The 13,772-nt window shown below is 41.6% G+C and overlaps 1 protein-coding gene across 1 annotated transcript; it reads left to right on the forward strand.

The window, feature by feature from the left end:
• The first annotated feature begins 2,035 nt into the window (after positions 1-2,035).
• Positions 2,036-7,560, forward strand: LOC135410699 (uncharacterized). Its single transcript, XM_064647407.1, has 3 exons — positions 2,036-3,934; positions 4,388-6,749; positions 7,412-7,560. Exons 1-3 carry the CDS (start codon positions 2,036-2,038, stop codon positions 7,558-7,560), a joined length of 4,410 nt encoding a protein of 1,469 aa, XP_064503477.1.
• The last annotated feature ends 6,212 nt before the right edge of the window (positions 7,561-13,772 follow it).

The raw sequence follows: 13,772 nt of genomic DNA on the forward strand, positions 1-13,772 counted from the left end.
TTGTCGGCAGAGTCTCCCAGACCCCTTGGATCTGCGCAACGGTGGACAAGAATCTCCTGCTACAAATTAAGAGGTATTTATGTTTTGAACTGCAGTTTATAAAGGAAAGTAATTAAGTTGGTGGGGATAGGACGCTATCGCCCAAAAGGGAGCTGAGGGACGCCTCAGCATTAGCCCTAAAGCTGGGTTAGAGTCCCAGGTATTGAAAGTCGCAGGTTAGAGTCCTGCCAAGAAAGGGTTAGAGTCCCTAAACGGGTTAGAGTCCCGGCACTGCAGTGTAAAATTGTCTTTTCTTTGTAATGCTGTGTTCACCCTTTATGTTTCTGTGTCTTGTTTGCAAATGTTCTTGCTCTAATTTACCCTGATCATTCTTTGTTTGTTTGTTTGTTTTGTGTAAGATATTGTCTGGTAATGCATTGGAAACTGTGCTCGATTCAGAAAATTAACCATTTTTAATTCTTCCGAGGCTGTTTGAGAGTTTCTAGGAGCTTTAGGACCCAGAAAGCTCCTTGTACTAGCAAAGAATTCTTGGAATGCAGTTTCTCTTGCTAAATGTTCTGATTTTTGTCAACGAGTAAAACGAAACTAAAATAAGCTATTTAGGTACTGAGAGAGAGTCTCATTTACGATTTCATTGCTTGCAGCAGTTTGTTTGTCTGTTGTAAAAAAAAAAATTAGATGTTGTGTTTTTCATATATGGTATAGTTCTTAAGACGTCTTTTTAACTCTATATGGGAAATGATTGCAATCTCAGTTCTATAAAAGTGAATAAGCTCTTGCCGGCACGTATAAATCCTAGGATTAAAATCTGTCCTTTCTGTTATTGTTCACTGTATGTTAGAACTTTGTGTAACAATTGCGGTAAATATATTCTGGGTCCAAGAGGAACACAAGAAATAGCGCTCAATCGTACCCTTACCTTCTACTGTATACGCTGTTGGTCAAATCAGGATTTGGCAGAAATTAAGTGGGTGAGATTTTATTGCTGCCACACTCATAGACAGGTATTCGTAACATCTTGGTTGCATTTTCTGTAAGAAGTGTGTTTTATAGTTTGCAGCAACATCCTGTGAGTTTGTGGTAACATAAATCGGACAGCCGACAGCAAAGCCATATCTCTCGGTCTGCGGCGCCATCTCGCGACCTTGCTTGGTAACGCAGATTGCTCAGATAGAAATCAGAAGGTAGGAAAATTCTCCTATATCAAGTGTGCAAGTGCGAATGTGAGTGTGATTGAGACGCGGCTCTGCTGCGGGGCGAGTGGGAGTCCCGCTCTGCGGTTCCTGTTCTCCGCGAGGAGCCAGGCCAGAAACGGACGAAGCGATTGGAGATTGCGTACATGAAGTATTGGGGCAGAATCAGAAATACTCTAAGACGGTGGAATAGGATAAGGAAAGTATTGCGATTTAAAGTAGAATTTACTGACATACCGAAAGCTACACAGTGTGAACACATTAGTGGAAGCCTAGCCCGACTGGACATAGAAGCACGAATTCAGAGACAAGAATTGCTTGACATAATAGAATATCACGTAAAAGAATTCATAAGAAAAATAGAAAAGGAGAGTGGGAGGTTGGGATACGATCCTCTAGTATTAGAAGAGTTTCTTAGTTGGACACCCGTTTGGGAACACGATCCCCAGATTAGCTGGTATATTACTGACGCACAGATAGTAGAAAAATCTGGAAGAGCACCCTATAGGTTTGTCTGGTAAGCCCCTACCTCTCACAAAACCTTATCCATTACTACATCACCAGGCCCTACGATAATAATGGGAAGCCAGCAAAGTAAGGACATAAATATGAAAACCCCCCTGGGGTGTATCCTAAAGCATTGGAGAGATCTAGGGGGAGCCCCAGGAGGAAACATAAGCAAGAAAACACTCTTAAAGTACTGCACGCAATGGTGGCCTCTGTATAAACTAGATGATGATGAGAAATGGCCACCCGAAGGGACAACAAATTACAACACTATTTTACAGCTTATGTTGTTCCTCCGTCGACTGGGCAAGTGGGATGAAGTGATGTATTGCGACATGTTTTTCACGCTCAGGAATAAGCCTGAGTGGCAGAGAGAATGCGGAGTAAATGTTGCACCGCAGGACCCCTTGGTTTTAGCTTTGGAAAAGGATAAGAAAAATTTGAAACCAAAGGGACGTTGTTGTGATGCTTGTAGTATCGGACAACAGTGTCTTAAATTAAAAAGAAGGGACAGTGAAGAAGAAAGTAGAATAAGTTTATGGGAGTACCAACCATATGCTCCAGGATACGGGATACCACGACCAAAGCGGAGAGAAGGTGAAGGAGACACTAGCCTATTAGGGGATATTTCGCTAGAGCTAGGAAGATCCAGGACCGGAGCTAGTCCTCAAAAATCAAAAGACAGTTGGGAAGAAAGTAGCCCATCAAAATCGGAGAGCCCCCAAGGAGAAAGCAGCTCGCAGGGACTGAGTAGTCCACAAGGGTCAGAAAGTTACAGAGAAGAAAGTTACAGAGAGGAAGAGGTCGATAAGGGAAAAAGTAGCCTGATGAGACCGGAGGGTCACGGGGAAGAGAGTAGTCCGCCTAAACCAAAAGACGACAGGAATAGAGATACCAGTACACCGAGAAAAGAAGACAGTGTCTACAGAGTGGAAACTAGTACACCAAGAGATGCTAGTCATGAGAATGAAAGTAGCCCACCAAGACTAAGAGGTAACGAAAAAGAGGGCGATTCCCCCAAGGGAGGATGTAGTGGTATTATTATTCAAGGGGAAAAGGAAGACAACACCCAAAGGTTAAACATAGTGATTCAAATAGATGATAAGAGAGATACCAGAGGGACAGAAGAAGGGGAAGAGAGCAGCCCCGGGCAGGCTGAGCGCCGACAGCGTCTCCTCCAAACCCAGAGAGAGAAGCGACTGGACTGTGTGAATCATGCTAGAGGGTTGGCAGAAGATGACTGGGCAGGAACGGGAAGTGAGGACGAAGAACCGAAACGAGGGAAAAGAAAAGAAAAGAGAAAGAATAGAACAGACACTAGAACCCAAGAAGAAGACGACCCTGGAGAAGGAACTAGCCACCCACACTACACCAGGTCTATAGCTCGAAAGGAAGCAAAAGAAAGAATCGAGAGAAGTTATACAGTAGCTCCCCTTCGACAGATAATGCCCATTGCAGGAGACCGGGGGCGGGTAAAGGTACCATTCACAGCAAGTGATTTGAATAGTTGGAGAGAAGAAGCCCGGAATTTTAGGAAGAACCCAGAGGGGGTGGCTAAGAGGTTCGAGTTGATTGCAAAGAACCTAGATATCGACTGGAGTGATATAGAAGTAATGCTGTCAGAATTAACAGAAACGGAAAAAGAGCTGGTATTGAAAACAGGAAGAGATAGTGCCGCCGTATTGCCCGAAGAATTGGAAGTTGTATTCCCAAGTAAAAATCCAGAGTGGGATCCAAATAACCCCAATCATTATGAGCTGCTGGTGCAATATAGGAAGCTAATAGCATTAGGTCTGCGGAAAGCAATACCTAAAGCCATTAACTGGGCAGCTTTGTATGATGTTAGACAGGGAAAGGATGAAAGTCCCTCAGAATTTCTAGATAGACTTAGGACTGCCATGAGACAATACACACCCTTAGACCCAGCATCGGAAGAAGGGAGACAACAACTGCTAGGGCTAGTAATGGGGCAGTGCACTTCAGATATTAGAAAGAAACTACAAAAACTTAAACATCCAGCAAATAAAGATCTAGAGACATTGATGAATGAGGCCTGGGAAGTATACAACAACAGAGAAAAAGAAGAGAAAAAGAGGGAAGATAAAAGAGTTGCTCGGATCGTAGCAGTAGCAGTGGCAGCCCAAAATACAAAATTCCAAGACACAAGTGCCAGGGGTAGAGGTCGTGGTTACCCTATGAGAGGGAGAGGAGGATTTAGACCCCAACCCATCAGGGTAGGACCAGATCAATGTTCCAATTGCTTTCAGTTAGGCCATTGGAGGCGAGACTGTCCCCAGCTAAGAGAAAGGCTTGCAAACACTGCCATTGCACATCAGAGCAGTGACTGAGGGGGACCGGTGAGTCGTTCCCTAGCAGACCCACTGGTTAAAATGGAGCTAGGGGAAGGTGAAAAAGAATTAGATTTTTTGATTGATACAGGAGCAACATTTTCAGTTTTAAATCAAGAATTAGTACCAAAGAGTGATGAGTTTGTACAAGTTGTGGGAGCAACAGGCCAACCAGAAAAAGCTTACTTCCTAAAACCTATTAAATATAAAATTGGAAAGCAAATGGGGATCCATCAATTTCTATATTTACCAAATTCTCCAAAGCCTTTACTAGGAAGGGATTTACTGGAAAATTTGGGAGCTGTAATAAAATTCAACAAAGACAAACTCGAATTCCAGGTAAATGAAGAACAACTGATTGCAGCTTTAAGTCTGACAATCAGTTGCATAGAACCAAAACCTGAGAGTCGTAATATCGAGCGAATTATGAGCGAGGCATACCCATTGGTATGGGCCACTGATGTACCTGGGAAATCCAAACAAGCAACACCTATTGCTATTGAACTTATACCTGGAGCAAGACCAGTAGTAAGAAAGCAGTATCCCCTGAGATTAGAAGACAGGAAAGGGGTCGAACCCATAATTGAGAAATTCCTGGAATTAGGACTATTAGTGGAATGTGAATCAGATTATAACACACCGATCCTGCCAGTGAAGAAATCAAATGGAACTTATAGACTGGTTCAAGATTTGAGAGCTGTGAATGCAATAACTAAAACTCTACACCCAGTGGTGGCAAACCCTTATACCCTCTTGACTAAGCTAAAGGACAATTTAATTTGGTTCACAGTGTTAGATCTAAAAGATGCATTCTTTTGCCTTCCCTTAGCCCCAGAAAGCCAAAAGATTTTTGCCTTTGAATGGGAATCTGTGAGTAAAGGGAGGAAGACCCAATTAACCTGGACAGTGTTACCTCAAGGCTACAAAAACAGTCCGACAATCTTTGGGAATCAATTAGCCAAAGAATTGGAACAATGGGAAAGGCCACAGGGGGATGGTACTCTTCTGCAATACGTGGATGATCTGTTGATTGCAACTGAGTCAGAAGAAGAGTGTGTTAAATGGACTATTTCTTTGTTGAATTTCTTGGGACTAAGTGGATATCGAGTCTCTCAACAGAAAGCGCAATTGGTGCAAGAAAAGGTAGTATACCTGGGATATGAGATCTCCAGAGGACAACGATCCCTAGGAACAGCGAGGAAAGAAGCCATTTGCCAGATGCCCAGACCAGAAACGGTGAGAGATCTACGAGCCTTTCTGGGAATGACAGGTTGGTGTCGCTTATGGATCTACCAATATGGGGTACTCGCCAAGCCATTGTATGATTTATTAAAAGAAGCTAAGAGTATCCTAGTTTGGACTCCCGAAGCAGAGGGAGCTTTTAAGAGACTGAAACAAGAACTCATGAGAGCCCCGGCTTTGGGCCTCCCTGATGTAACAAAATCATTCTGGCTGTTCTCTCATGAACGGCAAGGGATGGCTTTAGGAGTCTTGGCGCAACAGTTGGGACCACACAAAAGAGCTGTGGCCTATTTCTCCAAACAGCTGGATGAAGTAAGCAAAGGATGGCCCAGCTGTTTGAAAGCGGTGGCCGCAGTAATCATAAACATAGAAGAGGCCAGAAAACTCACGATGGGCCAGAAAATGACTGTATTAGTGTCCCACACTGTGTCTGCTGTACTAGAACAAAAGGGTGGCCATTGGTTGTCACCTTCCAGATTTCTAAAGTACCAAGCAATCCTAGCTGAATCAGATGACGTAACTATTCAAGTAACTAACATTGTGAATCCAGCCTCATTTCTAGAAGGAAAAATGTCAGCAGAACCAATAGAGCATGACTGCCTAGAAACCATCGAAGCAGTCTACTCCAGCCGCCCGGATCTCAAAGAAGAGCCATTTGAAGATGCAGACAACTGGTTCTCGGACGGCAGCAGCTTCGTGAAGCAAGGAGTAAGAATGGCAGGCTATGCAGTAACCACAACGGAAGAGGTAATCGAATCAAATCCTTTACCTGCAGGGACCTCAGCCCAAAAGGCAGAATTAATAGCTCTTACCCGAGCCCTGGAATTGGCAGAAGGCATACGAATTAACATCTGGACGGACTCTAAGTATGCCTTCTCCGTCGTACATGCTCATGGAGCAATTTGGAAAGAAAGGGGACTGCTAACCGCCCAAGGGAAAACAGTCAAACACGCAGAAGAAATTCTACGATTGTTAGAAGCAGTCCAACTCCCAGCACAAGTGGCCATAATGCATTGCAAAGGACACCTAAAAGGTAACACTGTTCCAGAGATAGGAAATAGGAAAGCTGATGCAGAAGCTAAATTAGCTGCTGCAAGAACCAAGGAAGTGGTTATAACAGCTCTAATACCAGAAGAGCTAAATACCGACTTCCAACCAGATTACCAGGACTCAGATCACAGGTGGATTCAAAAGAACAAGGGCAAATTATTAGACAATGGATGGGGTCAATTAGAAACAGGACAATTAATAATACCAGAGAAGTTAATGTGGCAATTTGTGAAAACAGAACATGAGAAAACACATTGGAGTTTAGACCCGCTTTACCAGTATTTGCAAACTAGAATAGCAGGGCCAAAATTATTTACTACTGTAAAACAAGTAACAACCCAATGCGAACGATGCCTGAAGAATAACCCAAATACAGGAACCAAGATACATCAGGGAGCAATAAATCGAGGTAAATTCCCAGGTGAAGTATGGCAGATTGATTTCTCTGAACTCCCAAGAAAAGGGGGGTATAGGTACCTATTGGTACTAACTGATACATTTTCTGGGTGGCCTGAAGCATTTCCCTGTAGAACAAACAAAGAGAGAGAGGTAACTAAAGTTTTGCTACATGAAATTATACCACGATTTGGAATACCAAGGAGTATATCCTCAGACAGAGGTACACATTTCTGTGCAAAAGTTGTGAGAGCAATAAGCAAAGCATTGCAGATTAAATGGCAATTACATACGCCCTACAGACCACAAGCTAGTGGGCAAGTAGAAAAGATGAATCATCTCATCAAACAACAAATTGCTAAAATATGTCAAGAAACTAACTTACAATGGTATCAAGCTCTGCCTATTGCTCTGATTAGATTGAGGGTCAAACCTCGATCAAAAGAAAAGTTGAGCCCGTTGAAATTCTGTACGGTAGACCTTATGCTATGCAAGTTGTAAATAGTGATGCTGTAGACCAAATAGGCAATCAATATATATATGATTATGTAATTGCTGTAGGAAAACATTTTGATAAAAATGCTGCAGTAGTAATAGAGCACCAGCCCAAGCAACCTGACTGTAAATTGCATCCATTTAACCCCGGTGATTGGGTGTATGTTAAGAATTTTTTAGGAAAACCCCTACAAGAAAAGTGGGAGGGACCTTTCCAAGTGCTGCTGACCACCTTCACCGCGGTTAGGATCAAGGAGCGACCTACATGGATTCACTACTCTCGAGTCAAGAAAGCTCCAGAAGATAAGCAAGAAAACTCCACATCATGAAGCCGACGTCCTTTCAAATTACTTCGACCTGGACCGTTGGACTCTTGATAAGTATAGTTTTGTCCCAAAACTCTACTTCTGAAGGACCGTGGTCTAATGCTTACATAGAATTACCTTTCGAAGGTGATTTCCCAGAAATGGAGATTTATATTTTACATAACGAGCAACCTTACACGCCAGACCCAGGCTATCTCATGGCACAAAAGGGAGACCAATTTCAAATAGGGTGTCGAGAAGTTGAGAGACTAATAGGGAAAACAGATAAATTAACACTGACAATTAAATTCTGGCCAGATGAATCTAAACAGGGTTTAATCACTTATAGCCAAGTAAAAAGAGGTCAGCCCATTGTTTGGATTCAACGGCCGGGACCAATCTCATGTCAGTGGGATAGTTTTGAAGGAGGCAGAGCACAATGTGAAATTCTATTCGAGTTAGATCACTCAGTGACATTCACCTGTAATAGGGAGGGAAACCCTCCAGGTGGTTACACCGTTATAAAAAGAATTTCACTAGACAAAGACTCAATTGTGAACCCATCTCGTGAAATCACTCCACAAGTAGAATGTAGAAGAATACATAATTTCACTTTGATAGGACCTCAAGTAATAAGACAGTCAAACGAGTTGAAGTTACTACTAGATCCTACATATTCTCTAAAGAAGGTACAGATGAACATTCAGACAGACATTACACACTTACAAGAAGATTGCCAGCCGTTCGTAAAGCAAAGCCTCAAAGGCTGGAATGCCTGGTTAGCGACTAGGACACTTCACAAACGAACACAAAGAGATATAAGTGGATGGATTGGCACAGGGTTTGGTATAATGAACACCATAGACCAAGAGGTAATACTAAATAAGTTGAGTACCGTCACTTCCAATCTAGGTAAGCTTAAAGTACCTTTAAGCTCATCTATGCTAACTTTAGCAGAAACACAATCCTTAGTAGTTAAATTGATGGCTCTAGTAGCTGACCACACCGCTGAAGATTTTGTCAAAATTGCTGATTACGCTGGAGATATTAGCAAAGAAGTTGCACTTGCTATCCAGTGCGTTCAAACACAACAATGGATACAGTCAGTAGCAGCAGGAATATTGAGAGAAGGGATGTCAGGTACACTACCTCAAGAAATAAGAGAAACAATATTAAGAGATAGCTCCACTACACGATTTGAAATAGACCACCAAGCTTGGTGGCAATTAGTTAATTTTACCTATGATCCACAACAAGAACATGTTGAGGCCTATGTCCTCACCATCAGCGCTGCAGAAGAGAGAGCTATCTTCCCCATTCTAACATTAGGAACTATACATCAAGATGTTATTGTCAGACCTGTAGATCATAATGTCTGGGCAAACTATGACCACAGTAAGAATAAGTGGCAATCAATTAGCACAGAAGCATGTATTCCTAAAGGACAATTAGGTTATATTTGCGAAAATGCCATAGTAGAAGCTGAAGACTTATGCTTAGATGCTGAAGACAGTATATGCACTTTTGAAATGCTTCCGCACAATAAAACCCGATCACAAGTATTCTATATAGGAAATGGATGCGCTTGTATTAGAACCCCTTGTGTTGATGTAGTTATAGATAATTGTCTTGAAGTGACTAATGATACTAACTTTTGTATATGTAACTTCACTAAAATTGTAGGTTGTGACTTTAGCTATACTGCACCCATAACCACACAGCAGTTAATCGAAGCTGAGTATACTTTGTATCATGAAGTACCCAAACTACAGATAGGCATGGATACTAAGCTTCTCAAAGAAATGCTTATGCATCCTGAAGTAAGAAAGTTAGCTCGAAAAGTGAATCAAACGACCCAACGCATGGTGTGGCAAGTAGAGCATAATTCAGAAGGTATAAAGAATATCTTGACGAAAGTTGCACAAGTAGGTCAACATCACTGGTGGGACATTTTCACAGGGTACTCTCCAACAGCAACTCAAGTCTTTCACTACCTAGTACACCCCATATTGATTATAGCTATAGGCATGTTCTTGTTAACCCTCATGAACATATGCCTGTGGTGTAAGTTAAGGTCCATGGTCAAGAGAACCCAAATGATCTGGGCAATGATAAAAGCATATCAGCGCCCTTTAGGATTAGAACTTGACGAAGGAATTCGTAAGTTCTAAGAAAAGGGGGGAAATGAAGCCAGGTAACACCTGAAAAGCGAATTTAAGCAATATAAAGAGTTAAGCACAAAATGTAGAAGCAAGCTTTAGCAAGGCACATAGGATTCAGCATTAGGAAAGCGGAGACAATAAATTCACTGAGGCACAGGTCACTCTGACACAAGAGAACATAAACATGAACAGAAAATGCTAGTACACACAAAAAGAGACATATGGAGAGGAAGCCAAAGAGATAAAGAGAGGGACATGCCAAGAAATTAGGTATTGGTGCCAAATACCGAAACTCTCTGCCAAATTCATAAGGAAGCTACCCAAATTAGGGAAGGTTCAAAAGTTTAGGAGGATGATGATGAAAAGGACACGAGGTTCATGATGAAGGAAGACCGGAACTCCCACCGAAGTTCTCCCCAAATTAAGGACCACGCCTCTAACTCCGCCTCAACTCCACCTGTTATGAATATTAAAAGTAGATGTTGCAATGTAATGAATATTCATAATATATGATGTAATTGCTTAGCAAAAATTGTATAAAAGTTGGATTGTGTGTTTCTCGAGTTGGAGCAGTTTGTCCAGGGCGACCTGGCTGCTCCCCGGCCGTGAAATAAATACCTCCTGCTTATAGACTAAAATTCTGTCTCTGAGCAGTTTCTCCGCGCCTTGTTTTGGGGCATAAATTGGCATCAGAACCCTACCCAACCGGCAGTGTGGTTTGTAAAGGTTGCTCAGCAGGGTACAGAGCAATTTTATTCCAAATGCATGTAATGAGAGGGTGCAATAGAAATGGCTGAGTCAGACACAGCTTGCCATTTGTCACTGCCTACATGGGATTAAGCAAGTGACCTTACGATGAAAGCCCAGTATTAGAGGATCATTTGTGAAGGCTGTTTGATACTGGAATAACACTCAACAAAAATGAACACTTGACTGTTGTGATATTAAGATCTACTTGTCCCTCTTGGTTCAACTGTGCACTTACATGTGATTAGTCTCATTTCAGCTGTCAGTCCCTGCCTGAGTGATGCTGCAGGTGTACCCATATCGATGGACTTCAGAGCCATGACACAGGTTCTTCCCAGCCCTGTTTCTGGTCCAGTCTCCTTCCACTTCTGGCTGGAGCACTTGAATGGGTCCTGGTCCTGGCTCATTGTTTGCCAAGTCAAGGGCTATCAGACCTTGTTATCAGCTCCTGTGGGACTGTGACTGGGTGAGGGCGGGGTATGCACTGGCTCATGCTCAGGTCTTGGCTTGGCTGTCCCCCTGGAGCAGCCAGCCCTTGTTGCCCCCCAAGACGAGACCTCCCTCTCAGTACACTCAGTAAAAATGGGTGACGCAGGTTTTTTCACAGCAGGTCTACTTGAGTGGATTTGTTTGTGTGGATATTATGCTTGAATGAGCACAATGCCTTTCTGCTATTTTCTATTTTACAGTGTTAGGATTTACAGAAAAAAATGCAAGGCAGCTTCTTAATGGATCTTTACTTTCGGAGGCAACAATTTCATCTTCTAGAAATCCAAAACTTGTGGTGAAATGTTTTTTCACTGGCCATCTATTTACTTATATTCACATTCTTGAAGCAATCCAGAGGGCAATTGTACAGAATACAAACAAAAAGCAGAAAGAAAACAGAAAGAAAAGAATACTAAAAGAAAGTAAATTATGTTTTCATCACTGACATCTAAAGGCTTCTTGCTGCCCAAATGACAAGCATTTTTGACATCTGAGAAATTCTTTAGTATCTTTATGCTTTTAACAAAGACACAAAGATGCTACAGGTTAACCAAATGTGCTTGTATTGCTTGAGAGATGTAACTTATAGATTCTTAGAAAGAAAGGGCTGATAGGCTTTTCGAACTGTGGCTCATGGACTGCTTTTACCACTCTGTGATTCAGCCTTGTCTGAACCCCTCAGGTCTTAGTTTCTGCTGGAGCCTTCCCTAGAAACCAGTTATCTTAGGCTACATATTTCAAGGTTTCTTGTCTCGTCCTTTGGATATAAGGGAAAGAAATAGAGGGAGAAAGTAACTCAGAAAGTGGTCTAAGTGTCAAATTTTAAATTGTTGCTATGTCACATGCTGTCGCTGAGAAGAGGATGTAATAATCTAGAAAATATGAATTTGGCAAGATCCATGTGTAATGAATATTTTATAGAGGGAACACTGCTTTCAGTGCATAATTTAGATAGTTTGAAAGAAGTCTTGCATCTGTTGTGATATCTCCACCTCCAGAAAAACCCAGAATGCTTCATTCATATCACCCAATGGGCTCCTGCCTCAGATCGTTAAGGCTTTAAAAAACAGACATGAGAAAACTGCAGTGCAAAGAACATGGGAGAAAGGAAGAGACCTGATTCAGAGGCTTTCAGGCATGGACAAGTGTACAAGATGACAAGTTGAAAACAACTCTCCTGTGTCCCTTCATAACACTAATTAACACTGGAGGAGGTCCAGGAGGAGAGCTTAGCAAGGCAGGCAATTCCAGCTAAACAAAAGCACAGCTAGGTAACTCTAAAAACTCACCAGGGACATCAAGCCTAAGAGAGTGAAAGTTGTTTGTTGTTCCCAACCATATAAAACACTAGAAAACCAAAATAGAAAAATACTATATTTTGTTATTTTTATTTAATGATTTTGTTTAGAGCTGTGTTAATTTGGAATACAATCCTTTCTGGTAACACAATAAGATTTCTTTTATCTGTTAAAGACAGTTGATTATTCTTAGGAGAATTTCATAATTTGATAGACCACACAAGCATCACATTATGTGCTTGGCAGACACATTCTTTGATTATCTGTAATTTCCTGCAAAATTCAGGGATTAGAGTGTATTTTTCATCAATGAGCAAGGGTTGTCTTAGAGGCTGATAACATTGCTAGCCCACCAGCACAGACAGAAATATACCTGTGGGTTAATATATCTAAGAGGCAGAGACAATCTGACAGGCAGGTAGGATTCATCTTCCACTATCCCATATTGTGGAAGATGAACCTTGCTGTGCAGGATGAAAACCTTTCCTTTAGAGAAGAGAAAGACATTATACAGACTGCGGAAGGATGTACAGTTGCAACAGCCCTGAGAATTGGATGTTACCACTTGAAAAAATGCCTAGGATTCCAGTTTGCAGATTTTCAAGTTATTTTACATTCTTAAGCAGAAGCATAAATATTAAAACACATTTTTTAAAAAAAGATGTAGAAAGCTACTATTTTCTATTATACAGTGTGGGGATCTATAGAAAAGAAGGTCTTATGGTGGAGGTAGTCATCGTTGTGCAAAAACATCTATATTCTATAGATATCCTCCAGTCATTGCACAAATTCTTTTACAATAATTGTCCAATGGGTAGCTTGAGACTAGTCAGAGCACAGATATTTGAGTACTTTTTGAGTATAGTATTGGCTTAAAAAGGTACCAACGCATCAGCAGACTGTAAAAGCAGACTGTTCTTGTATCAATTAGGCACTAGGCAACATCCCCACAGGCTGCCTGCCTCTGGAACAACTCCATTTAGTAGAATATTTAGTGAATACGAATAGCTTGGTATCATGGACTAAAGAAAGCTAATAGGCAATGAAGACGGAGCTTTTGTGGGATGGGAAATAGACCAGTGTTTTGATTTTTAGGAGAAGAATGTTTAGAGAAACTGGTTTCAAATGCATTTTGTAAAATAGCAACAAGTCCTAACCTAAAAAATAATCCTGCCTGGAATAAACCAGGCAGTTGCATGCACACGAGGAGATGGGACAACCTGGACTTCTGATCCTCTACTTGAAGTATCAGCTCCTTTCAGTTTTGCCTCCAAAATCCCTAGCAACACACTAACCTGTGGTCTGCGATTGCCTCAGTGACGTACATGGCTGAATCCTCACTGATCGGAGAGTATCAAATCCTCTAGTTTTCAAGAATAGCTATGATGCACTTATTGATGGGTACATAATATTTATCATAAAAAAATTATCTTTTCTATCAGTAAATCTTACTGATTTGGATTGCTGGCAAGCAATCCAAATCTGACTGCTATTTATCACAGTTTTCCCACGCAGAAAATCCCAAAATAAACCAATAAAC

Source organism: Pseudopipra pipra, chromosome 3 (genome assembly GCF_036250125.1).
Source record: "Pseudopipra pipra isolate bDixPip1 chromosome 3, bDixPip1.hap1, whole genome shotgun sequence".
Lineage (NCBI taxonomy): Eukaryota > Metazoa > Chordata > Aves > Passeriformes > Pipridae > Pseudopipra > Pseudopipra pipra.